This window comes from Prionailurus viverrinus, unplaced genomic scaffold (assembly GCF_022837055.1).
Source record: "Prionailurus viverrinus isolate Anna unplaced genomic scaffold, UM_Priviv_1.0 scaffold_60, whole genome shotgun sequence".
Lineage (NCBI taxonomy): Eukaryota > Metazoa > Chordata > Mammalia > Carnivora > Felidae > Prionailurus > Prionailurus viverrinus.
This window is the reverse complement of record NW_025927622.1, coordinates 589,973-615,969: the sequence shown is the minus strand read 5'-3', so window position 1 is coordinate 615,969 and position 25,997 is coordinate 589,973. Positions and strand designations below refer to the sequence as shown.

Here is a 25,997-nt window from a genome sequence, read left to right as displayed (position 1 = left end):
GGCTCGGGTCCCTCCAGCCCGCCCTGACGGAGGTCTAAAGCCCTCCCCTCCCCCTCGGATGCTCCCAGTCCCTCCCGCGCCCTCGGCGTCCTGTGCGCTCGGAGCCGCGGCGCGCACTTTGCCCACCGTCCCTAAGCAGGGGGCGGGGCCTCCCGCGAAGCTGTTCCCCTTCCCTTTTATTATTTATTATCATTTAAAGGGGCCGTGACCTGAAAATTTCTGGCCACTCTCTCCCCCTCCCCAACACTCCTGGGCTGGCGGTGCGTCCTCGGACCGAGCGCGGGGGTCGAGGGGGCGTCCGGGAAGGGGGAGGGGGCCTCACGAGACCCCTCCCCGCGTCCCGGGCCGCAGCGCTGAATCACCGGCGAGGTATTTGCATCTGAGAGCGATTTGTCACCCGGTGATTTGTCTGCGGGGCGGTGAGCGCGCCGGCGGGGGGAGGGGAGGGGCGGGGGAGGCCGCGCGCGGGGAGACTCTTACCAATCGGGTCGGATGGGGGTGTAGACGCGGACTCGGCGGGCGGCTCGGTGAGTCGGCGCGCGGCACAAACCCGGCGGCGGCCGGGAGCCAGCAGCGCGCAGCTCGCGGCCCGGGCCGGAGGCCAGGCGCGGCCGGGGCAGGGCCGGACGCCAGGCGCAGGGCATGCGCCCCCCGAGCGGGCCCTGCGCGGTGAGGCGGGGGGGAGGCTGGCCTTTTAAGTTGCGGGTTCCGGTCCCGGGTGGGCGCAGTGCGCCCGGGAAGCCAGTGAGGGGGGTCTCCAAAGTTGGGCAGGCACAAGGGTGGGGGCCCAGGACCGGGAAGGCGACTCCGGTGGGTCCGAGTTGGGGTGGTTTTCTCCGCGACCCCCCTCGGAGACCTCACCCCCTACCACATTGCGCTAGGGCCGTCGGGGGTCCCGAGTGAGCGCCGCCCCCCACCCCCCAGCGGAAGGAAATGGTCTCTAGGCGCGCGCGGGGGGCTGCGCTCCGGGTTCTTATCTCATTTTTTTTTTTTTCTCCCCGGAATCGGGTGCTTTATTCCCGACCCCCGAGCGGAGTGGGAACGCCGGGTGGGGAGGGCAGTTCCCTAGCGACCCTCGCCAGCTTGGAGGGCTTACTTATAAAGTGTCGGCTCCGGAGCTGAAAGGGACCCCTGGAGGAGGACCCCCCCCCCCCACCCATGCCCGCGCCCGGGCGTGGGTTCGGCCGGGCAGCCAGCGCTCTGGCGGGGATCCCCGGGAAAAGCCCCCCCGCCTCGGTCAGTGCCCCCCAGACACAAAAGCGGGCGCAGGAAGCGCGGGGAGCGCGCGTTTGTCAACTCCAACGTTCGGCGTCCGACCCCAGGCGGCGGATTTGTCAATAATCTTCCGTTTTTAGTCGCCCGGGCCGGAGGGGTTGCCCCCCCCCCCCCCCATGCAAATCGGTCGCTTTCCAAGAAGCCTTTGAAATCCGGACTGGGGTTTTTGTCGTCTTATTTCTTCTCTTTCTTCGGTTTTTCTTTTCTCACTTCCTCCGGGCCGCCCCACTCCCGACTCTCCTAGCCCCCTCCCCAGCTTTCTGCCCCACCCCACCCCCTCTTCCTTTCGTGGAGTGAGGGGCCCCTTTCGCCACCCGCGGGCCCCAGCCTTGCACAACTCTTTAAATAACCGTGTTTTGCAAGGCCCCGGCCCAAGCGGGTGACCTCTCTCTCCGGGAGGCATTGGGGGGAGGGTGTGGCCCAGGATCCCTCTGGCCCCCTAGTCAGGTTCCAGCGACCACCCAGCACACCCCCACCCCTGCCTGGTCCTTGCCTGGGAATGCCTCTCCCTTAGGGTTGTCATAAAGTGGGGGGTAGGGGCCGAGGACAAAGGGCTCTTGGGGGAGGGGTCTGGAGGGGGTGGGCGTCGCCAGCTTAGGGTTAATGGCGGCCATGGGGGCCCCAGGCAAGGCCCAGGGGAGCTCTGGGGTTCCCACCTGCCCCCTCCACCAACCCCAACGTGGAGGCCTGCCCTGCTCCCCTCCCCCACTGGGCGACCCGGAAGGGTCATTAAACCCAGCAGGCCCGGGGGTGGGAGGCTGGGGGGGGGAGTGGCTTCCTCTGGCCTCTTCCTTCTGCCCCCCAAAGAGGAGGGGGGTGTTGCCTGGAGCGTTTCCGTAGGGAGGGGGGGCTTGTCTTGAAGTTGTCAAATGTGGGGGAGGGGTAGTGGACCAGACTAGACACTGGGCGTGAAATGTCCCCTCAGCACTTCTTAGGGCTGGTTGGGGGGGTGACCACCAGTCCTGGGAGGGGTGGAGAGTGGGGGGCTGGGTGCTACTTCGCTGCCCCTAAGGACACTGTACTGGTCACCCTCTCACACTGGCCTCTGAGAGGGTCTTTGTGCCCTGAGACCCCGTCCCTACTGGATACCAAGGTCCTTTGGGGACATGACCCTCTCCCATTTCCCACAGGGGTCACCCACCGCCCCCCCCCCCCCACTGCCCTTTCACCGATCCAGATGGAAGCAGCAGGGGGTCTGGGGAGAAAGCAGAGGGCCACTGGGTCCCTGTGGCTCTGCAGGGCCCCTCCCCTGACTGGGTGTGTTGAGGGGGGGTCTATACTGCGAGACTCCCCTGAGTGGCGTCAGGCTCGGATTAGCAGGTCACTATGGGAGTTGGGAAGGTGGCCAGCCTGGGGAATGGGTGTGAGCTAGCTAGCGACCAGGAGCCTCTGCCCTCCGGCCCCTCCTGTGTGTGGGTCCCTGTCTGCCCCCGGAGTGGCTTGGGGGTTCATTTGCTGGGTTAGGGGCAGTCTCCTGTCCCCTCCCCCCATCTCCCGTCCCCCTTCCCCATGATGTGCCGTCTGTGTTGTCACTACTGGGCCTGTTGGCTTCTGCCCGGTTTGTTTTACTGGCGGTCTGGGCGGGTGGGGGTGTGGCCTGGGCTTGGGGGGTGGGGAGCTGGGGTGGGACCTGCGTCCTTCTGTTTGGTGAGGGCTAGCAATGCCAGGTTCCGGGTGTCCCTGCCTGAGACCTTGGCAATTAGGGTTGGTGGTGGTTTGAGGAGACCCCAGGCTGGGGCGCAGCTCCTTGCCTTCTGGGGGCGTTGGCCCCATTTGGGGTCCCAAAGGGCAGGAGGACTCCCCTGCAGAGATCACGTGGGGTGGTGAGGGAGGCTCTGATGTCACTCAGATCCTGGTTCAAATCCCAGCCTTGCCGGGAACGTGCTGTGTGTCCTCCAACAGGGCATCTCCTGGCCTCAGTTTTTCTCATCCGTAACATGGGGACCATCCAGCACCTCCTTCCCTAACACGACATGGTGCCTGCCGTGTGCCTGCCTTTACCGTCACACACTTGCTTCGTCCCTGCTTGAGCACAGAGGTGGGCGCTGTCAGGACACCATCTTGCAGATGGGGAAACTGAGGCCTAGAGAGGTCAAGGCTGAGGAATGGGATGGGAGCGTGAGTGAGGAGGGTGATCGCAGGACCGGTATACAGGAAGCCCTCGGTCTGGGCCAGCCACGGTCTTGGTTGGCCTGAGTAGAGGGGGGGTGGCGCCTGGAGCCATCTGGACGGGGCTGCACCAGCAGGGGTCCAAGCAGCACCTGGAGCTCGGAACCAGAACCCGGAACCCATCTGGACTCTGGTGCCTGGTAGCTGGCTGTGGCCAATCGGAGGCCGGGAATGCCTCGTCCCCCTGCTGTGTTTATGAAGCAATAATCCAAGGTCTTCCCCAGGAGGTGGGGTCCGGAACCGCATGTTTCTTTGTGGCCCAGACTGGTGGGGGCCACCTTCAGACCCTCAGGAGTTCAGTGCAGGGTGACCCCGCTTCCCAGCCTCCCGGAGGGCAGACAGAGGGGGGGCGGATGGGGAGAGCACCATCTACCACCTCCAGGGAGGGCTCCAGGTCTGCACCCCGATGGGAATGGTTGGGAGAGATTTTCCCAGAGGCCTTTGCGGTCTGACCTCAATCAGGAGGATGGGGCCGAGGAGCCCTGGAGTGTGGTCTAACGGTCTCTCCTGCTGCCCCCAGGTCTCTGCATACCCGTGAATGAGCCAGACACCAGCCGCCGTTGCCCGGTGCCTGGCGTGAGAAGGAGGCACCGCTGGCATGCCCTCAGCCTGAGCACGGCGGCCCCCGCCCCCGCCCCCCGCCACCCTGCACTGTCCCGGCTCCCCTGAGGCCCCCACACTGCAGTGCGGCCAGGCCCCCTCCCCGCAGGGGCCGCCCCTGCCGCCCACGTCTGGTGCCCGGGGCGGCCCGGCCCGCAGGGCCATGAAGCTGCAGGCGGTGATGGAGACACTCCTGCAGCGGCAGCAGCGGGCACGCCAGGAGCTGGAGGCCCGGCAGCCCCCACCGCCCCCGCCGCCCGAGCTGCCTGCCGGCCCCCCGGCCCGGGCCAGGGCTGCCCCGGACGAGGACAGAGAGCCAGAGAAGTCCCGGATGCAGCGGGCCCAGATGGCCGCGCTGGCCGCCATGCGGGCCGCTGCTGCGGGCCTCGGACACCCGCCCAGCCCCGGCGGCTCTGAGGACGGGCCCCCCGGCCTGGAGGACGAGGACACGGCCCGGGAAGGGGCGCCAGGCTCACCTGCAGCCCCGGGCCGAGGCCGGGAGGCACCAGGACGTGCCGAAGGTGATGAGCACTTGGAGGACGCGGGCTCCGACGGTGACCTGTGAGTCGGGGGTCTGCGGGCTAGCCGCGAGCAAGCGGTGGGTGAGCGTTCGATGCGTACCAGGCAGCTCTGGGCCCTGGGGACACAGCTGTGCGGGCAGGACCAGACGCTGTCCTGGCGACTGCTGAGATCCGTGCTGTCCCTTAGAACCTTCTAGAGGACGGTGGACACGTACCAACCAGGATAGGAGCCACCGTTCAAATTGCGGGGGCCCTGAGTTTGTAGCTTTATGCCATCTTGATCTAAGGGCACTGACCACGTGTGGCCAGGAGCCCCGTGCCCGGCGAGGCCACAGCAGGTTCAGTGGCCCCGGGGGGGAACCTGCACAGAACGGGTGCTGGCTGGCCCGCTGGTGCGTTCCACCTGGATCGCGCGCAGGCCCCGAGCTGAGTGCTGGCAGGGCCTCGGCGGGACCCTTCTGGGAATACATTGAACGAGCAGAGAAACAGGGTGATTGTGGGCTGTGATAAGCAGTGCCGAGAAGACGAAGAAGGATGGGGGTGGGGAGAGGTGTCTGGGGCTGGGAACAGCATGCCTGGCAGAAGGAACAGCCTGAGCAAAGGCCCTGCGGCAGGAACTGGCTGGGCGATCCTCCAGGCCCGCCAAGGAAGCCTGTGCAGCGAGTGCAGGAGGGGTTAGCAGGTGGGGCTCTGTGCCGACGGGAAACAAGACAGCGTAGACTATGGCCCACGCCCCTCCTAGCACCTGCAATGGGGTGGCGGCCGCTCTTCTGTGCAGAGAGAGAGAAATCGAGGCTCTGGCGAAGAGCAGACCCTGCCCTGGGGCTGCAGTGAGCTGGCGCCATCTCCCCTGACCTGTGCCCTCTGCCTGCCCCAGGAAGCCAAAGTGGGAGGAGGAGGAGGAGGAGGAGGAGGAGCTGGAGGAAGAGCTGGACGAGGAGGAGGACGAGGAGGAGGAGGACGAGGAGGAGGACGAGGACGAGGAGGCGGAGGACGAGGACGAGGAGGGGCTGGGGCCCCCGGGCTCTTCCGGCCTGGGTCCCGCGGCTCTCATCCCCCGCAGGGCCCCGCCGTGCCAGGCTTTCCGGGGTGACGGCGGGCCCCGGGTGCTGGGCAGCCAGGAGCGCCCAGGGGCCGGCCTGGCCCACGCTGGAGGGGCCGCCCACGTGGCGCCCCAGCTGCAGCCGCCGGACCACGGGGACTGGACGTACGAGGAGCAGTTCAAGCAGGTGGGCCGCGCGTCGTGACGGGGGCCTCGGGGCGGGCGGCACCCAGCTGCACGCTGGGAGCCCTGCAGAACGCCCGGCCGAGATGGGGGCCCGTGGGTGGGACCGGCCGGCCGTGGAATGCGCGGATGTGGGGGAGGGAGCAAAGCCCGGAGAGAGAAGCGTGGGGGGCTGCTCGGGCACAGAGTGTGTACCAGGAGGACCCGCAGAGAGACAGCAAGGAAAGGGGCCCAGGCAGAGGCCACGCGACCCGACCGGGCTCGGCCTGGGTTGTGCGTTCGGGGTGAAGCCCAGCGGGTGGACGTGTGGGCAGAGAGGTGGGGGCTGGGGCATACGGGCCGGAGGCCTTGCCGGTCAGCGTGGAGTCTGGCGTGTCGAGGCCACAGCCGTTGGTTGAGCCGGGGGTGGCGGCCACGTCGCTGTGGACTGCAGAGCGGCTCCCTGGGGCTACAGAGGGGCGGGGAGGAAGCAGGGCCGTCCTGGTGCCTTCCCTGCGGGCGGCCAGGGCAGAGGAAGTGGCCGGGCGGGGGACCCTTTGAAGTTGGGCCGAGCTGGGCTGGGCAGATGGAAACCAGATGGCGTCCGGCCGGGCTCACATTCCAGCCCGTGGCCAGCTGGGCCCTGCCCTGACCTCCAGGAGTGGCCGGCGGGGGACCCGGCGTTCCCCGGCCCAGGGCCTGAGCCTCGAAGGGCTCCACTGGACAGGCCAGCGTGTGAGAGCTGGGAGGTGGCTACGAGTGGCCTCCCAGAATTGGCTGTAGGCCCCTCTTGGCGGAGCTCTGGAGGAATGGACCAGGAACTGGCCTCCGGGGACGAGGGCATGGGCTCCAGCCTCTCTTGGGGAAGAGCGGTGTGCATCCTGCAGTCCTCCGAGACCTGCCTCAGGCAGAGACAGGACCCGTAAAGTGGAGGACCTGAGATCGGACACGTGCTGAGGGGGACAGGCCAGGAGCTATGAGGAGGGGAGGGGTGTAGAGGGGGGACGGTGCCCCCCACACCCCCTTCCTGCTGGAGGCTCCACCCCTGCGTGTGGACGCGAGCCTGCTCCCTGCCTCAGTGTCTCTCCCCTTCAGAAGGAGACACCAGCGGGCTGGGTTCCTGCCTGTCCCATTTTGCAGATGGGAAAACTGAGCCACAGTGTTGCTCTTAACGTCCTCTGGGTCCAAAATAACACAAATGGGCACAGCGTGGGCAAGTTATATTTATTTGTTCGCGGAATATTTACAGAGAGCTCCAGGCTCGGGGGCTGGAGAGCTGGATAGATGCACCCAGCATTATAGGGTCATGGCCAGGCCCGAAGGGAGACTCAAGGCCACACAGTCCTTGTGAGGTCAGAGTTTGACGGGACCCCTAACCTCCCACCCCTGCTCAGTGGCCTCAGCCCCTGGGGCTCAACACTGACTGGAGGCAGGTCACAGGCTCAGACCCCAAAGCCCCCGGGCGTGTCAGGAACAAAGGGCCACGGTAGCCACCCGCACTTGTCTGGAACATGATGGTGATATTTCAGGGATGCCCAGGGGTGGGGAAACCGAAGCCAGAGGGGGTCAGGGAACCCCAAGCCACGTGCGTGTGGTCAGTGTCAGGGTCATACTGAGCCCCTACAGACAGAGCCCCCGTGCTGTGGTGTGGAGGTCCGTATACCAGGAAACACTGAAACTGCTGAGGCGGTCAGCGGGGGGACACGTGGGGGGCCAGGTGGGAGAAGCCTCTCGGGCTGTGCCGTGAGGGTCAGGTGCACGCACACCGAGGGATGGTGCACCTGGCAGAGAAGACGGCTTGGGCAAAGGCTCTGAGGCGGGACCCAGACTGGCTCGTGTGTGGAGGCCAGATGCTGCCAGGCTGGGCCCCGCAGGAGACGGAATCAGGTCCCCGGGCAATGGGGCTGCGGGAGGTGCGGGCCGGGGGGAGGGGAGGGCCTCTCTGCAGCACGGGGACTCGTTCCCGCCCAGCCGCGGCAGGTCCAGCTGGCCGAGCACCTGTGTCGCCGGTGTCGGCACTGTCCTGGGCCATGTTGACTCTGGCGCCTGCCCCACAGCCTTCCTGGCACGTGGCAGCCGGGCCGGCCGGCCGCCCACTTGGCACTGTCTCTGCCTCTTCCTCCCCAGTCTTGGCAGGGCCTGGGCCGACTTCCCCTACGAACCCTCGATAGCCGTGAAGTTCCGGGTGGCTGCAGGTCCCGGGGCGGCCAGGGCGGGGAGGGACCCGGAGCAGCAGGCTCGTGGCCACGGAACCTTCCCTTGAATCACTGGGGGCTCCCCGCTGTAGGGCCCTGGGAACACGCGCGGACGGGGCCCACACGCCTGGAGTCCATGGCCAGGATCGGGCAGCTGCAGCAGCCGCTAGGATCTTAGGCTCCTGGCATCACACGTGGCATCCTGGTGGCTTCCTGTCCCCAACACAGTGTGCCTGGGCTCTAGAAAGTGGCATTGCAGGATTTTAAACCAGACTTTTTTTTTTTTTTAACCCTGCCCCCCCTCCAGCAGACTTTTAACCTCAGCTCTTTGGCTGCTTAAGGATCGGGATCCCTGGTCTCAGCTCCTCAAACGTGGGGACTGTTTTCAACAGCTTTATTGATATCAAGTCTCATAGCACGTGATTCACCCAAAGTGTGCGACTCAGTGGCTCCTAGCGTCTTCATGGAGTTATGCGTCCATCACCCGTCTATTTTAGAACATTCTGGTCACCTCAAAAATGAACTTTTGTAAATGCATCTTTTAGCTCTTACGCCCCCACCCCCTCTCTCAGCCCCTCCCCCACCAGCCCCCTTCCTGTGCCTGGATGAGCCTGTTCTGGACGTTTCACACACGTGCGCCCACACCCCATGTGGACTCTCGCGTCTGGTTCCGTCCCTGAGCGTCGTGTGTTCAGGGTCCGACCGCGGGGCGGCGGGTGTGCGCGCCTCACTTCTGCTGCGGCCGAGAGACGTGCGCGTGCGTGGTGGTTGCACCTGAGGGGCGTGTACGCGCACGGCGGACACGTTCAACTGTGGATGTGCGCGTGCGCGGTAGACATGGTCCCCTGTGGACGTGCGCGTGCACAGTGGACACACCGGAGTGGCGTGCGCCGTGGATGCGTTCGTCTGCAGATGTGCGCGTGCACGGTGGACGCGGGCGTCTGTGGGTGTGCGCGTGCGCAGTGGGTGCACCGTGTGTCTGCCCTCACCTGTGGATGGCGTTGCTCACACCTTGGGCTTTTGTGAGTCGTGCTGCTGTGAGCACGTGTGCGCGTTTTGTGTGGATGTGTGTTTTCAGCCCTCGTGGGCACAACCCCAGGAGTGGGATCGCTGGGTCAGGCGGTAACTCTGTCTGACCTTTCGAGGACCCGTTGACCGCTTCCCCCACGGCGGCACCACCGTTTTCCTCCCCATGGCCGCACGAGGCTCTGGCCTCCCCACGTCCTCCCCAGCACTTGTGATCACCAGCGATTACGGCTTTGGCGCCCAAGTCAAGGTGGGGTGAGGTCTCACTGTGGTTTGGGTTGGTGTTAAACGTAGGGGTGTCTTCCCCCCGCTTTTCGAGGTGATGTCCTTCCGCTGCCTACCCTGTACACGTAGGGTGACAGCTCCGGCTGGCACGTCACCTAACCGTGCAGGAAGCTGATGGGCCTCTCGCCGGGGTCCCCTGCACACACCGTGGATCCTGCCGGGGAGGGCACTTGAGTGCTGGACCTGTTTTTCTGACGGAGATTGGCGTGGGGTGGCTGGATCGACCGCCCAGTGACACGGATGAGGTGTCTGCGCTGGGACCCGACTCCAGGGTGCGCTGGAGAAGTGGACACACGGGCGGGGGGCGAGCCCTACCTCGGCTTTGGGGCTCTGGGGACCCCTGGGCCTCTGTCCCCTTTGTCTGCAGTGGAGGCGACGGGTCCAGGGCTTCACATCAGGTGTCAGGACCTGGGGCCTGGACACACACGGGCACTTAGGTGGGAAGGGCCACCTGCTGCCTCAGGCTCCAGGCCCCAGGGGCCTCTGTGTCCTCTCTGGGGACCCTGCCCAGGCCTCCTGGGATCCATTTTATGCCTGTGGGTGTCCTGCTTCCCTACAGCAGGCCCGGCCCAACGCACAGTGAGGCTGGGGTCACATTTCATTTTTTTTCTGGCCCTTTCGTCTCGCTTAGGTTTTTTTTTTTGGTTTTTGTTTTTTCCTGGTTACAGAAGATACACGGCTGCTTTTTTAACTCCATTTTCGATTCCACAACTAACACTGGGTACCATTCTCGTGGAAGGAGAAAGGGAATTTGCTGGCCTTCCTTCGGCCAGTCATGTCCAGAAACGTGTCCTGTAAGGTGTCAAAGTGCCATGTCTCGGGCTGCCAGGCTGGCCGCTGCTCCTGTCCTCACTCAGTGTCTCCGTGGATCCGAGCGCTCCCCGTCGCTGGCTTCTCCTTAGCTACTGTGGTTTCCTCGTGGGGCTGACGACAACAGTGTCTGTTTCCCTGTTTGCCTGCTGTAAATGATGCTGCCATGAACATCTTTGGCCCTGGGCAACATAGGGTGGGGGTGGGGATTTGGGGAGGAGCTGACAGATTTTCTTTGTCTTGCCTGGGAGCCCCCAAGGCTGCAGGGAGCCCTTAGGGATTGGGGCTGGGCCAGGGGGAAGGTTGAGGAGAAGGTTGCCCAGACGCTCTGGGGCAGGGGCTCTGCGGGATATGTAAGAGTTTGCTAGATGGAGAGAGAAGGGTAGAGTGTGCGTCTGGGAACCGTGTGGCTGGAACATCCAGTAGGAGGGTGGGGGTGAGCAGACATTAGGGCAGACGAAAGGCGGGCTCTAGGGGAGCCTTGGCAGGGTCTGGAGTGGGGCAAGTGAGCGAGATGGGTGGACCCTTCTGGGTCTGTGGTCCGGACAGGACTGGAAGAGGCTCAGTCTGCTGGGCCAGGGGCGCAGGATGAAAATGTTTCTGGTGGAAGACGGTGTCCTGAACAGAGGGCACAGCCTGGGCAAAGGTTTAGAGGTCAGACAGTAGGTCCTGAACCTGGCGACATCCGTCTGCCGTGCTTGGAACAGAGTGGGCAGCAGGCCAGGTCCTGTGTGTCCTGGGGCCCGTCTCTGATGCCCAGCCTCTTCCTGTGACGCCAGGAGCCTGGGGCCGTGTGCTTGGGGGCGGGGAGGGTGTTGAGAAGCCCCTGGGAACTTGGCCCACCCCGCCTGGGGCAGCGCCTGCCTCATCAAAGCCGCTGTGGCTGCTGGCACGGAGCCAGCGGGCCGTGGCGGGCATGGGGAGGGTGCCCGCCCACCAGCCCCTGGCACTGTGCCCCTGCCCGTGCCAGCCCTGGGAACCGCACTGACTCAGCGGAAGAACCTTATCTGGCCCCTGCGCCGCCACCAGCCACCCAGTCACCGCCGTGGGGTCACGGCCGCCGGGGCCTGGCCCCACGCCCACCACCCGTTCCCCACCCTAGTGGCCGCTGCCAAGCTCCCGGCCCGCCCCACGCTTTCTAATAACACACGCAGCCACTGCAGGGAGTGGTGCCCAGCGGGCAGTGTCCACGTTCTGTGTCCGGTTAGGGGATGGGCACGGGTGAGCCACACAGGGTGCAGCCCTCAGACGTGGGGGTGTGGGGGGGGGCAGGTGCGGGGTCCCCGGGACCTGGGGGGCGGGGGGGGCAGTCTCCAAGGGCCCTGTGTTTGCTGGCATCTGTGTTCACCGGAGCGGGGGGTCTGGGGGCATCCTGGGGCCCTCCGGGTGTTTGTAACCCACGCGTGTGCTGATGCTGAGGCTTTCCTGCGTGTTCATCTGAACGTCCTGGAGCCATGCGAACTCCCCTGCAGCGTCTTTTATGTGTATCTGTCGCCTCGGAGGTGTGTTTGTGCGTCCCCTCGCCTGCTGTGATTGTGCACACGTGCACGGGCACTGCGTGACGGGTCCCTCCCCTTCGTGGACGTGTTGGTGTGTGTCCTGCGGTCTGGACGTGCTTGTGGAAGGCCGGGCCCGTGTGTTTCAGAGTGTGGGGAGCCCAGTGCATTGCATGTCCCCTGGGTCCCTGTGTGATGGGCTGACCGTCCCCCGTGGCTGTGTGCAAATACAGGGAGCTGGAGGCCCGCGTGCCTGTGAGCCTGGTGTGTCCACGCCCCTCCCTCCCCCCCCCCCCCCCCCCCCCCGCGACGAGCTCACCTTGGCCCTGAAGCGTGAGGTCGAGGTGCGACCCATTAACCATTATCCAGAAAGTCACATTGTCCAGGTCAGTCACCGCTTCAACTGGCCCTGGGGTCAGCTCAACCTCTGAACCTGCCTGCTCCCTGCTGATGCTCCCCAGGGAGCCCTGAAGTGTGAACAGGGCCTGGGGGCAGGTTGCGGGGACCAGGGGGGGGCTGCCAAGTTCAATTCCTTCTTCAGCTCTGTGGGATCTTGGGCAGGGACAAGCTCTCCCTGACCCAGATGTGTCGTCGGGGGCGGGGGGGGGGGGGGCTGCTGGGTGGGGCTCTGCCCTCTCCATGCCTTAGTTTCCCTGTCTGCGTCGTAAACCCCCTGTCCCTAAGTTTCCAGATCCCGGGGCCGGCATCGCCCCTGGGGACGTGGAGGGGCGTCTCCCTGGCTGTTTGCAGCCGCCCTGTGACCCCATTTACAGACGCTGTTGCCCTGCTGGGTCAGGGGAGCGGCTGGGGGTGCAGGCTGGTGGGTGGGCACGCGCAGAGGGCGGGGCATGGACCGCCCCTTCTCCGCTGGCCAGGCTGCACGCGGCTGAGGACAATTGGGGGGGTCACGGGGTTAAACGGTAACCAGTCTGCCTATTGAAGGCCCCAGCACGGGACGCGGCCTTGCCCCGCTGGCAGGGGTCTTGTGGGGTATGTGTGGGGGGGGGCACAGAGCCAGCACCACCCACCACCCCCTCCAGACCAGGCCCGGCACCTCAGGGCCACACTCTGGTCCTCCCTGACAAGGAAAGGGGACAAACAGAAACATTCCAGGAAGAAACGCGCTGTGCGCTGATGGTAGTCAGTCCCCCGGACTCCACGTCTGCCGGGACGCCAGGACGTGGGTTTGGGAACGGTCTCCTCGGGTGTCGTTAGTTGAGATGAGCCTGTGCTGGAGTGGGGTGGGCCCTGAGTCCGATGACCCGTGTCCCTGTAAGAAGAGAGCCTTGCAGGCGGACCTCAGGCAGCCGTGGGAGGCCTGGCCTTCTGTGGACCCTCCGTGGGGATTGGTTGGGGGCGGGGTCGCGGCCGGGGTTCAGGCAGGAAGTGCCAGGCTGTGCCCCCGCGAGTGTGCCTGCCTGAGCCTGGTCCTTCCACGAGAGCGCGGGGTGTCTGCTGTGAACCAGCCTGCGTCCTGGGCCCTGGGGACGCATCCGTGGACAAAGCAGGCAGAGGAGGCCGTCCCGCGGCGTGGGGGTGTGGGGCCCAGTGGGCTGGGCTGGCACCGTGGCAAGGGCGGGCTGTCTGGGGCCATTATCTTCGAGAGAGTGAGGGCGTGTCTTGTTTGTGTGTCTGGCTGGAAGGGAGTGTCTGTGCCTGTGCCAGGGACCACGTTGGGGTGGTGTGGCCTGCCAACCCATGGGGAAGGCCGTGGGTCTGTGTGCGCCCTTGGCCGTGTACGGGGGCTGTGGGTGTGTCTGGGCAGGGTCGTGGGTCTTGGGGTTCCTCTCCAGGTGCGGTGGCCCCTGGGGGTGGGTCTCACATCTGCCCAGGCTGGCGTGGTGGGGGGTGGCCTTGGGCCCTAGTTCCTGGTCCAGCTGTGTCCCTGTCTGCTTCGTGAGGGGTCTCTGAGGGTCCCCCCCATCCCGGTGGCACCTGCCCAGCCCCCCAGCCTCAGGGGCTCCCCGTGGCAGGCCAGGTGGGGGCTGCTAACTTTCCTAGTGTTTTTCATCGCCCCCACTTTGTGGCCAGATGCACAGATGTTTCCCCAGGATTCGGGCTGGCTGGAACCAGTGTGGCCTGCCAGGGTCACCTGGCTTCCTGCTGGGGGAGCTGGGCCTGGAGCCGGGTCCCTGGTTGCTCTGCCTCCCCCGGCCCAGACTCCCCCCCCCCCCCCCCCAACCATGCTTTCTCCTCAGCTGCCACTTTCCCAGGTGGCCCCTGCCCATGGTGGCCTGGGGACAGTCTACGCACTCGCTGACTGGGTGCCGGATTCTGGGAAGGACAGCGGGGCTTGAGGTCTCTTATCTCTCTCCGGCCCCCGCAAGGGGCCAGAGGGCCCAGCCACCGGCCCATTGCTGTCTGTGCCCCCCCTGCGAGCCTCAGTTTCCCTGTCTGTGAACCGGGCAGCGTTAGAGTGAGTGCTGGTTGTTGCTGTAGTTAATTAGCACTCGGGTGTCCTGGCAGAGGAGTGGTGGGGCGGGGCGGGCGCCAGCCGCGTGCTGCCTGGGGCTGCCCCTCCGTGTCCGTGTCCGGCTCCTCTTGTCCCTAGGACGGTGGCCCACGCGGAGGTGGGATGCCCAGGAGGTAAGCTCTGGTGGTCCCGCTCAGCCGCTGGCCTCCCCGGGGCAGACCCAATCCTTCCTTGTGTCTTCCATTCGGGTTCTGGCAGAGGCTCCTGTGGGTGTGCCCAGCGGGGACCCCGGGGCCCCTTCCTCTCGACTCCTGGGCAGAGGGAGGGAGGCGGGGGGCAGCCCCCTGGCTCTCTGCACTGGGCGCAGGCTGGCCGGCGATGGCAGGACGGGGACAGCACAGCCAGGGCAGGGACATCTTTCTGAGCCTTCCCAGCCACCAGGAAATTCCCTTTCAGAGAAAACCCCATGATGGGACTTTTAGTTCCTGGGTGCCGGGCCCTGGCCACAGCATTGGACCCCTGGCCGCTCGGAGCCCGGAGCCAGGTGGGAGCTGCGAGGCTGTTTGGTGACCCTTGAGCGAAATGCCCCAAGGCCGAGTGCGACATTGGATATCTAACTGCTTGGGGTTGAGGGGAGAAGATTCAGGATTCTTGGCTTTCTGACCTGAAGCGTTTGCCCGGAGTGCCAGGTGCTTTAGGGCAGGGTCTCTCCCCAGCCCTGCGAGGCTCCACACGGCCTGGGGCGCCCGAGGGCCGGGTCCTGGGTTCCGTGCTGCCCTGCAGGTTTCTCTCAGCCCCCCTGCTTCCTGGTCCGAGGTGGGCTCCCCTCGGCCAGTGGGTGAGGGGCCCCCACAGGGACTGGAGGCCGGCGGATTTGCCTTCCATTTGCATGCTGCGTGGGGCGAGGAATTGCCGCTTCCCCACCCCTTCCTAGAATCGTTCCTCAGCCGCCCTCCATCGAGGGTGCGTTCTCAGGGCTGGACCTGTGGGTGTGCCCCCGTGGGCCTCAGTTTCCCCAGCTTTGGCATGGTGCTGGCGGGCGATCGGCTTGTCTGGCCATCAAGGGGGTTCCTCCCCCGACCCCCACCCCCAGCTGCGTCCTGGCCCCCCTGGTCCCCACCTCGATGCCGCAGGCGCCCCTGCCCACTTCACTGAGGCCCCGGGGTGGCCCCGGCCGTGCAGAAGGCCGACCGGGAGAGGACAGCAGTGTGGTGTCGGGGCACATGCCCGGCCCGCACAATCTGGAAATCCAGAAAGAAGTGCCCCTAAGCTTCAGCTCCACGTTAAGCCTTATGACTCGTTTCTGGAGCTTTTTATTAATATCTGTCATGGGTGGGGTGCCGTCTTTTCAGAGAGGGGCACATGGCCGGCCGGGGGTGCGAGGCCGAGCGGACAGATGTTTGTGCCCTGCCCAGAATCACTTCCTCAATCTCCTGCGAGCCCCGTGGGCTCACCACATCTGTGTGGAGGAGGCTGAGCCGGCGCTGACGGGAAATGAAAGGCGGCCTGGTCGCCCAGGCGGGTGCCCCAGGGGTCAGGTGCACCAGGAGGGCGGCTCACGGGAAGGGCGCGAGGTCGCCCAGACGTCGCCTAAGGCCCTGCTGCGTGCGGCAGCCAGTGACCCCCGCCCCCGGGGCCACTGCGCCTGCCTCGGATCCTGCCGTGTCCCCCACTGGCCTGCGGTTCTCTGGGGCAGCGTCCAGCAGCAGCCTTGACATACAGAAGGTGCTCAACATGGCTGCAAAACGGGTTGTCTCGGCCGACGCCTGTGGGCTGATACAGCTCCCGCTCGGCGTCCACCTCTTCTGAGAGGTGTCGTGGGAGTTTCCACGGCAGAATTTTCCCTCAGGTGCAAAACTCCCCGGGAGCCCGGCCGGGCCGTCCGCTGGCCTGCGTGCTTGCAGCGCAGGGACGGGGCACCGGCTTCCTGGTCACGTCATCCCTGCCCCCTGCGATGGGTAGACTGGGGCTCGGAGCACAGACAGGGAGGGTTCCCCACTCTGGGTTCTTCCACCGCGACCCACCTCCCTGCCAGGTGCCCGCTGAGCTCCATCCTTTCTTCGTTCACCACGTTGCTCTGGGGTCACTGTCGCGAGGGGTGGGGCCCGAGCTTTGCCACGTTGGGGGCCGTGCCACCTTGGACGAGGCGAGCTGTTGGCGGTCCACAGACGCTGCCAGGAGACCTGCCCTCTGCCCACCTCAGTTTCCCCAGGTGCACAGTGGCCTGGAGGAGTGGTGGGGAGGCCCAGTGGTTGCCGCCCTGCCTGCCCGGCCCCAGCACCTGCGGCTGTTTCTGTGAATGGGGGAGGCTGGGGCGGCCCCCAGGGACTCTGTTCCCGGCCCACCTGGGGCCCCGGCGACAAGGCTGGACATGCTGAGTCATCTCGGTCGGTGGGGAGAGGCTTTGTGCGGGGGATGGGAGGGGGCCCAGGGCCGAGAGCCTCAGTGAGCCTCCTTCCTTCCTTCATTAGCGGGCGCCGAGCCCAGCACCCGCAGCCCCCAGACCTGCCCTTGGGGGCTCTCGTCTGGGTGTGGGGGGAGCCCTCCGCCGAACGAGCACAGTCATATGCCCGGTGACAGACGCTGGGGGCGGTGGGGGTGCGGAGCCTCACTGGCCGTGCTGCCCCGGCCTGGGGGTCAGACCCGGCCGCGGGAGCAGAGGCTTCGGTGGGAGGAGGGCTCCAGCTGGACCTGGCGTTATACTGCAGAGGGGCCGGTGTGGTGGGGCAGAGGTGCCTCGGGGAGCAGCTGCTGGGCCTGGAAAGCAGGAAGCCTGGGCTTTATCCTGACAGCGATAGGGAGCCATGGTCGGCTTTAGAGCAGAGGAGACCCGATGGCATCTGTCTGTAGAGATGAAAGGTCCCTGGACCCTCTGCCCCTGGGAGCCTGCATCTGGTTTACTGTCCTGGTCAGTCTCCGGGGTGGGGGGGTGCGGGGGATAAAAAACTGTTGCCTCCTTCTCTGCTGTTTCACTTTGCCTTCAGGAGTCACGGTGAATAAGCCCTTCTCCCAAACCCTGAGGACGTAAAGACAGGCGAGGGTATACCGACGTGTGTCAGCAGCAGGCCCGTAAGGACAGCCCTGCGCCCACCGGCGGGTAACGGACGAGCAGCGCGTCCACCCACACGCGTGGGAACGCCACTCGCCTCCAGCAGGCGCGTCCGCAGGCGGGAAAGGGGCTCGTGGGGGCGGGGCCTGGCTGACCGGGTTGGGTTTGGAAAGATGGAATGTTTTGGAATTACATAGAGATGGTGGTTGCGTAACTCCGTGAACACACTCGATGCCGCCGAAATACTTTGAGATGGTGAATTCTGCGTGATGTGGATCCCACTCCCGTGGATCCTTTTTTTCCAGGTTTAGAGACAAGTAGGTGAGGTTACGCACTTGGCGTCCTGGGCCCCCCGGCCCTGCCTGTGATGCTGCCACCCACCGACCCTGGTTCCGGGCCATGGAGGAGGACACACTCCTGGTGTCCTGTAAGCCGTGTTGGGCACTGCAACAGCAAGCCTTTCTAACAGGCTTCCTGTCCTTGGCATTGCTCTGCCTTCCCTTCCTTGGTGGCTTGGGGCTCACGGGCCCCGGAACGGCAGGCACTGGGCTTTCTTGATGTTTCCTAATTTTGGTTCCTCTCTCTGCCTTGTAAGGACAGCGGCGGCCTCCCCCCCCCCCCCCCCCCCCAGGTCTCCCTGCGGGCCCAGCAGCCTCCTCCTCAGGTGGAGCCCTGCGGACTTTGGAGCCACCTGGGTGGCAGGAGGGGGCCTGAGCAGACACCGTTAAAGGGGCAAAGGTCCTCTCAGGGGCCCTACAGGCCGTTGCTTTACAGCCTGGGCCCCTCGGCCTTGGGCTGGACGCCGCACCCCCCCCCCCCCCCCGCCCCCGTGGTGGGCTGGGAACCGGCTCGGGGTTGCCCAGGTGGGGCCTCCTGGGGATGTGATCTTGTCGGAGCGTCATGCCCGGGGAGGGGGCCGCTTGTGTGCTGGGTCCTGGTGGTGCCCTCCCCGCACAAGCACGTCCCCAGGCCAGGCCCCTCGCTTTGCGGGCTTGGTGGCCAAGGGCGGGGGGGGGGGTGGGGAGGGGTCCCCCACCGAGGGTGAGCTCCCTGGCCTCTGCAGGGCAGCTGAAGGCCCCCCCCCACCCAGCTCCCAGATACACAACTTGACCTGGTCAGCGGTATGGCCCGCTGACCAACAAAGAGTCTCCTAGCACAGACAATGCTCCTTAACCACAAACAAGAATTTCCTGTTTGCCCATCCTGCGCTTGGGGGTGGGGAGCGCTTACCTTGTTTTTGCCACTACCTGGGCCTCCCACACGGCTGCCCCTCAGTGAGAGCACTCGGGAAGGGGTGAGGGCAGGAGGGGCGGCCAGTGTGCGCAGCCAGGTCTCGGGTGGGGGACACGGGATGGGACGGGAGCTCATGCTCAGACTGCCGGGCTCTGGCTGCTGCATGGGGTGACCAGGGAGGCTTGGCCCTACCCGCTCCGTGCCTCAGTTTCCTTTTCTGTGAAGTGGGTGGGGCTGGGGTGGGGAAGACCACTTGGCAACAAGGGGTCCCCCGGGCTCCATCACCCTCCGCCACAGCTAAGAGACAGGCAGGGGGCCCGTGGGGGGCTGGGTGTACCCCCTGACGCGGCCGGCTGGGGCCCGGGGAGGGGCATGGCTGCCCCTTCCCCTGGCGGAAAGCTGGGGCCCCAGGTGCCCGTCTGCCCGGCGTAGGATGTCACTCGCCCACAGCATGAGCCTTGTGGGGCACATAACAGATCTGGAAAAGGGTTAGCGGCCCCATCCCGTGGCACACTGAGAAATCAAGGCCCGTGTGTTAAGCAGCCGCCTGGTACCCGGTTGTAGACATTGGGGACGAAGCAGACAGGGTCTATGTGACCTTCTCCTGGGGCACACGGGCCTGTGGCCAGCCCCGCGTGTAAATCCACGTGGCTCGGGCAGTGGGAGGGCAGGGGAAGAGCGTCAGTAAACGAGAAAGTCGCCCACGGTCAGTAAACATATTCCAGTGGGAGCAGAGCATGTGCCACGGAGACGGGGCAGCAGCCGTGACCCCGGGGGCGGGGGCCCCGGGGGGGGGGCCGGTTTGAGGAGAGAGCGGGACTCGAGAAGCCAGCGGGGGCGGTCCAGGCGGGAGGCGCTGCTGGGGCAAAGGCGCGGACGTGGGACTGGTTTGGAAGCTGGAGGAAGTGGGGGGGGGGGGCGGGGGGGGTCTCCGGGGCCCTCGTGGGCTGCAGGGCCTTTGGGGGGTGGTTGGTGCCACTGGGTCAGGCGGGGCCAGGGTGAGAGCCGAGACCGGGGCGGGTCGTCTGTCTCAGCCCTCGGCCCGAGGGAGGGGCTCCCGTGGCATCGCGGGTGTCCAGCCTGGGTTTGCGGCCGTGGCAGGTGACTGGTTTCAGTGCCCCCCGGCCCACCTCAAGCGGGGCAGAGGCCTGGGCCGAGCGTGGGGTGTGTTGTGTCCCCGCGGTGTGAGTTGGAGCCTCGTGAGGACAGGCGGTGGGCGTGCCGGCCTGCAGTGGGGCCCGGACACCGCCCCCCATGCCCCCGTCCCTCCGGCCTGGCCGGGCCAGCAGGGGAGGGGAACTTGGGGCCTGAGCCCCATAAAGCTGGGGTGGCCTTTACTGCCTGCCTTTGTTGTCAGCTGCCCACAGCAACAGCCGTTAAAGCGGCCTCCCCCCGGCAGCCGGGGGCCCTGCACATCCCCCTTTACGGCCTCGAACAATACCCTGGCCCCACGGGGTCTGACTGGGCCCTGCCACAGGCCTGTCCCCCCACCATTTGGCCTGGGGGCTAACAGCTCCCCCACCTAGCCAGCTGCCAGGTCTCGGGGGAGCTGGTCTCCATCCTGAGCCTCAGTTTCCCCGCCTGGGATACAGGGGTCACGACGGTTCCTGGAACTCCAGGTGAAGCTGTCGTGTTTATGGTGAGCTGTCCTCGCGAATGGGAGGACTGAGGCAGGAGGGGCACTCTTGGTCTCTCGGGACCGGGCCCAGGGAGGTTCAGGCAGGGTGGACACCACCACCCCCCCGCCCCCGCCCCAGGTCAGGATCTCACAGATGTTGCCGCCTATCAGGAGGGGCCTGTGTGCGCGGCCGTAGCAATGACCACAGACTGTGAGACTGAAAACAGCAGGAATTTGTTTTCCCGAATTCTGGAGCCAGATGTCCGAGCTCCAGGTGGGGCAGGGCCATGCTCCCCCGCGGCTCCAAGGAGGGTCTTTCCTGCCTCTTGCCGCCTCTGGTGTGGCCGGCGGCCCCTGGCGTCCCTCACCTGTGGCCTCGTCCTCACACGGCCTTCTCTGTGGCCGTGTCTCTTCTCCTAGAAGGACACGTGTCGTGGGATTAGGGCCACCCTCTCCCGAGTACGACCTCAGCTTAACTGACCGCATCCTCCACGACCCCATTTCCAGATAAGATCGCACAGGTGGGGGTTCGGGTGGAGGTGAACCTGGGGACACCGGCTGTCCCCAGCGAGACTCCAGAACGTGGTGGTGCCCCTCTGCCCAGGCTGGCCCACACTGAGGCGAGTCGGGGATCACCGAGCGACCATTTATTCACCGACTGCCGTGTGCCTGACCCCACCTAGACGCTAGTGGCAAACCGCACGAAGCCCCCACATCCCACACGAGCGGGCCGACAGGAGACCCGACCGGCGTGTAGTCCCACGGGGCGTGGTGCAGGAAGGGTCAGGGAGGAGAGTGGGTGTGAGGTCCCGGGAGGGGGGTGTGCGTGGCAGGGGGTGTGGGCGGGAGAGGCGGGGACGGGGCAGGGGAGGATGGCCGAGGTCCACCTGCAGGCCACACACCCTCAGGCAGGGGGAGGCGTGGGGCCTCCCTGACCACCATAAATCAGCACAGGAATGTAGCTGGCCAGCCTGGCTGGGGCAGGGCAGAGACAAAGACTCAGCCTGGACCACCCCGGCCTGTGCCCGGAGGCCCCGCGTTGTTGTCTCTGTTCCACCGATGGGGGAACCAAACCCCAGAGAGGGGAGGGAGGCTGAGGGGCGGCCAGCCCCGGAGACCCTGCCTCCGAAGCCCCCGGGGATGTGGCAGGCGGCAGGCGCTGGGCGTTGGCGTGTTCTTGGGCCCTAATGATGGACTGTCCCAGCCGGGGCTGATTGGTGGTTTCAAGGCCCCCCACAGGCCTGATCCCTCTGGGTCCATTCCCCAGGGCTTAGCGTGAAGGTTGCTCTTTGCCGCCGCCCCCCTCCAACTCCACTCTCCAGTCACCTCTGCTGCCGGCCCCTGGGAGCAGGTGGTCGATGCAGCCGGGGGACCCCGAGCCCCTCACCCAATGACTGGAGAGCCCAGGGCAGAGTCTGGGCCGAAGGGCCCTGACATTCCCAGGCTCTGGGTTCTCGCCTGCCTCTGGGCCTCAATTTCCTCATGTACAAAACAGAGCCGTCTCTCGGGGGGCAGCACCAGGATGTGGCCTCTGCGTGCTGGCTGTCTGCACCGGCGTTGTCTGTCTGGGACGAATGGTGTCCCCCAAATGACATGTCGACCCAGCTGCCGGCCCGAAGACGAGCTCCTGTGGGGAGCAGGGTCTTTGCAGGTGTCGTTAGTTAAGGGGGAGACGAGGGGGCCCAATCCAGTGGGGGGGTGTCCTCAAAGAAGCAGGGTTTCGACAGGCGCACGGAGGAGCCCGTGGAGGTGCTGGAGGGACCCCTGGGGCTCCAGGAGCGGGCCAGCAGGAGGGACCCGCCTCAGGAGACCCCTGGGTCTGAGCGCTGCCCTTCAGGGCTGCAGGAGACTCAACCTTTGTTCTAAGGGGCCCAGCATGTGGCTTGGGGGCGGCCAACCGCCGTGGGAGACACACGCGGTACCTGTGTCTTCATCGGAAACTGGGGCCGGGCTCTTTAGGCTCCGTGGGGCCTCAGGACCTGGGACCTGCCTCTGCCGGCCGCCCCTCAGAGGGGATGTGGCGCCCGTGCCCAAGCGCTGACACCGGCTGACCCTTCCCCTCCCTGACCCCACAGCTCTACGAACTGGACGGGGACCCCAAGAGGAAGGAGTTCCTGGACGACTTGTTCAGCTTCATGCAGAAGCGAGGTGAGGCTCACCCACGGGGGTCCTGGGGACTGGCGCCTGCTTGGCAGTCGGGTCTGATGGGGGAGGCACAGGTGGGAGCGTCTGAGGGGTAGGTCCTTGGGTAGGAGGTGTCTGGTCCCCAACCCAGAACCGTCAGGTCAGGCCTTTTTTTGTTGCCGAGACCCGTGGTGTGATGGAGTCCTGGCTCCCAGGGACCCCCGGCCACCGCCCCCAGGGTCCCCTGCAGCAGAGCCGGCCTCCGGGGAGCAGAAGTGGACGGCCAGGAGGGCAGCTGGGCCCCGGGACAATAGGATAGAAGTTCCTCGGGTTGGCTTCCCGGCCTTCGTGGTCTTGACACTGGTGTTCCGTGGCTGCTGGTGCAAGGCCAGTCCCGGCCCCTCCCCTGTGCCTACGGGGGCGGGGCGGGGGGGAGGGTTGCTCAGTTCCCCCGTCTGTAAGACGGGCCAGGAACAGTTGCCACTGTGTGGCGGCACCCCCCACATGCTGAGCACAGGGCTGCATTTATGAAGTGCCAACAGCTTACCAGGCCAAGCCCCCGCCTCTGCAGCCCGTCCCACCCCCTGGGTCTGGGGTGTAGTGGATGCCGAACACGGCCCGGCCGGGAAATGCCTGGTGACCGAGGCCTGGAGAACAGGAAGGTGACCGGGAGCAAAGGCCCAAGGGGCAGGGACCGGTCTGGGTGGACGTCCCGGTGGGGAAGCTGAGACCCAGACCCCAGGGGGTCCCCCGCAGCCCCACGCGTGGCCTCGGCCTCGGCTCTGAGCTGCCACAGGGCGAGAGGCCTGGCCGGCCGGGGGCCCTGAGGGCACCCGCTGCACAGTGGAGCTCATTCCTCTGCCTGCTAGACAGCCCGCCTCGTGGGCCGTTCAGGGAAGGAAACTGAGGCCGGGGAGGGGATGCATCCTCCGAGCCCTGAGGCAGGAAGGGGCGGGCCCAGCTGGGGTGCTGCAGGGTCCTCCTGGGGCCGCCGCAGGGGCTGGCCGCCGCTGGCTTTGTCCAGGGCCTCTTTGCGCCCCTCCCTCTCGAACAGCCTCTGTAAACACAGGCCCAGCCGCCCAGCCGGAAGGGAAGGGCAGGGGGCTGCGGCCTTCGCATTAACCCCTCCCGTGCCGGGGCTGGGGGAATCCAGACCCGGTCCTGGGGTGGGGGCCCCCTCCTTGTTATCACTGGGACCAGTCACATCCAGGGCCCGCTGCCCACCGTGTGGTCAGAGAGATCCTCCCCCACTCGCTTTATCGACCCGTCCACACCTGCCGGAGCCCCCCGCCCCCACCACCCTGCCGTGGGGCCCCGAGCTCCCGGGCCCAGAGCCCACTCCTCCCGCCCGAGACTGGGCCTGGTGTCCTGGAGGTCGGGAAGTACCGTGAGCCGCCCTTGGGTACGGGTGAGGCGGGGGCCACACGCGACCGTGAGGGTCGGCGTCCAGCTCTGCCATCCTCGCCGAGCTCCCCTGGAGGGCAGGGAGCGACAAACTCCTCTGCAACCCTCAGAACCCAGCCCCAAGTGCCCCTTTCCCTTGCCATCTTCTTGGGCCCTCCCCTTCTGTAACTGGCAGGCTTTGGGGCTGAGAGTGCGTTAGACCCCTCCCCCCTGGCCCCGGACACCATGCCCTGCATCCCACAAGCCCTCCTTCGCTCCAGACACAGAGAAAGTAACTTTTTTTCACGTCACAAAGGAGAAGGCTCTGAGAATTCTCTGGGGGCTGGGAGTGCGGGAAGGGTCCTGGCTGCGCCCCACCCTCCTGCCGTTTCCTTGAAGACCTCCCCACCCTCCTTATCTCCCTGCTGCCCCCACTGCCCCTGTCCTCCCCCGGTGCCTCTCTGCTCTCCACCTGCTCCTTCTGTAAACATCCGTCCAGGCCCCGTGCAGAGCCAGGGCGCGGGGTCCCCAGAGGATCTTTTGTGTGATTCTTTCTGTTCTTTCTCAGTGCAGAACCTGAACCAGTGTCCCAGGTGGGCCGGGGCTGGGTGAGCCCCTGACACTTGTCGCTTCTTCCTCTCTCCCTCTCGGGCTGAAAAATGGAATTGGGTAGGGTCGGCCGGGGGTGGGGGGGGATGGGGGGGGGGGTAGTCTGAGATCCAGCTTTCTCCACCCTCTCCGGGTTGTCCTCAGTTAGTGGGGGTTTTGAAACCTGGAAAGGACAGAAGTGGCAGGAGGTGACCCCAGAGCATCTGGCTCTGGGGCCCAGGAACCGGGCTCCCAGGAGTGCGGACCGGCTGGCCCCTCACGTGAAGCTGGGCTGGCCCTTCTCCAGGAGCCACAGCCCGGGGCCTCCGTTTGCCCATCTCTGGGGTGCGGCGACGTGCCCTGTAGGCTGTGACGCGGGCCGGTCACATCTCACTGTTGTTTCCTGAGCCCACGCCGTGTGCCAGACTGGGCTCCAGGGGATCTGAGCCGGGCGACCCCAGCTGACCAGGACAGCAGCCAGGGGCCAGCTGTTAGAGCAGGGTTTCCGCGGCAGGGAGAGTCGAAACGGGGGGCTTCTCCACCCTCGGCCGAGAAGGTGCCAGACAGGCTGGGCCACGGGCTTCGGCATCAGGGGCACGTGAGGAGGACAGGGACGGCAGCAGTTTTGAGGGTCAGTGTGGGTGGAAAAGGGGACCAGCCCGCCACCCCGCTCTCTCAGCTGCAGGGTGGATTAGCCAAGTGCTGCCTCCTCGCGGCTGCAAACCCCTGGGAAGCCCGGGACCCGGAGGGCACCTGCCTCGGGGACGCAGGCGGGTTGTTTTGGCCACTGTGCTTGTTGATGGAGCCACACTCACGAGGGCCGTGTTTCTCACACACGTCCCCAGGTTGGCCCCGCAGCCTGTCCCGGGTCTCTGTGCCCCCGGGTGAGCCTCTGATGGAGACGCGGGCCTCCTTGTGCTCTCTCGAGGGGGGGTCCCCCGGCGATTCTACCCCCAGGAGACACATGGATGTCTGTGGTTGTCATGACTGGAGAGCTCCTGGCCTCGAGGGGGCGGGGCCGGGGAGCTGCTGAGGCCCCGCGGAGGATATCCTGCCCCCGTGTGCCCGCGACAGGAGAGACCTCTCCGGACAGGCGGTTGGCTGTACACGTGCCGTCTGCTGCGCCTGTGGCTCTGCCCCCCCGCCCCCCCCCCCCATAACCTGCACTCCCTGCCCCGTGCCTGCAGGGACGCCCGTGAACCGCATCCCCATCATGGCCAAGCAGGTGCTTGACCTGTTCATGCTGTACGTGCTGGTGACGGAGAAGGGCGGCCTGGTGGAGGTCATCAACAAGAAGCTGTGGAGGGAGATCACCAAAGGCCTCAACCTGCCCACGTCCATCACCAGCGCTGCCTTCACCCTGCGGACCCAGTGAGTGCCCGCCGGCGCCCCGCATAGGGGAGGCGGGAGGGGCGGGAGGGGCCGGGGCGGCCGCGGAGAGCCAGTCCTGACGTCAGGGTGCGGGTTGAGGACGGTGCGCCCCGAGCTCACTCGGCTGGGTGGCGGGATTGGCGAGGGCGGTCCTGGGGGGGCCCCGGCGCCATCCTGCCCCTGCCCCTGCCGCAGGTACATGAAGTACTTGTATCCCTACGAGTGTGAGAAGCGCGGCCTCAGCAACCCCAACGAGCTGCAGGCGGCCATCGACAGCAACCGGCGGGAGGGCCGGCGCCAGAGTTTCGGGGGCTCCCTGTTCGCCTACTCGCCGGGCGGGGCCCACGGCATGCTGTCCTCGCCCAAGCTGCCCGTTCCCTCCCTGGGCCTGGCCGCCAGCACCAACGGCAGCTCCATCACCCCGGCCCCCAAGATCAAGAAAGGTAAGGGCCGCGCGTCCCTGGGGCCCGGACCCCATTCTGCTCCGGCCTGGGCTTTCTGACCCTCTCTGGGTACTGTGCCCCCCAGTGGGCGTGACTAAGCAGGGCCCTTCTCCCAACCCCAGAGCAAGCAGACATCACTAATCGTTCGGGATCGGGCACAGTTTCCCAGCCCGTGCCCGTGGCAGACATTACTA

General features: G+C 66.2%; 1 protein-coding gene across 7 annotated transcripts in view; it reads left to right on the top strand.

The window, feature by feature from the left end:
* Positions 1-208: 208 nt before the first annotated feature.
* Positions 209-25,997, top strand: part of ARID3A (AT-rich interaction domain 3A) — a 32,356-nt gene continuing 6,567 nt past the window's right edge. The window contains exons 1-7 of one of the 7 annotated variants that reach the window (XM_047848241.1): positions 209-369; positions 3,178-3,313; positions 3,965-4,605; positions 5,443-5,794; positions 21,970-22,042; positions 25,177-25,360; positions 25,556-25,803. In XM_047848241.1, coding sequence (XP_047704197.1) covers positions 4,208-4,605; positions 5,443-5,794; positions 21,970-22,042; positions 25,177-25,360; positions 25,556-25,803 — 1,255 coding nt within the window. In that variant the 5' untranslated portion in view covers positions 209-369; positions 3,178-3,313; positions 3,965-4,207. The other 6 variants (XM_047848240.1, XM_047848238.1, XM_047848239.1 and 3 more) reach the window with 6 other exon arrangements.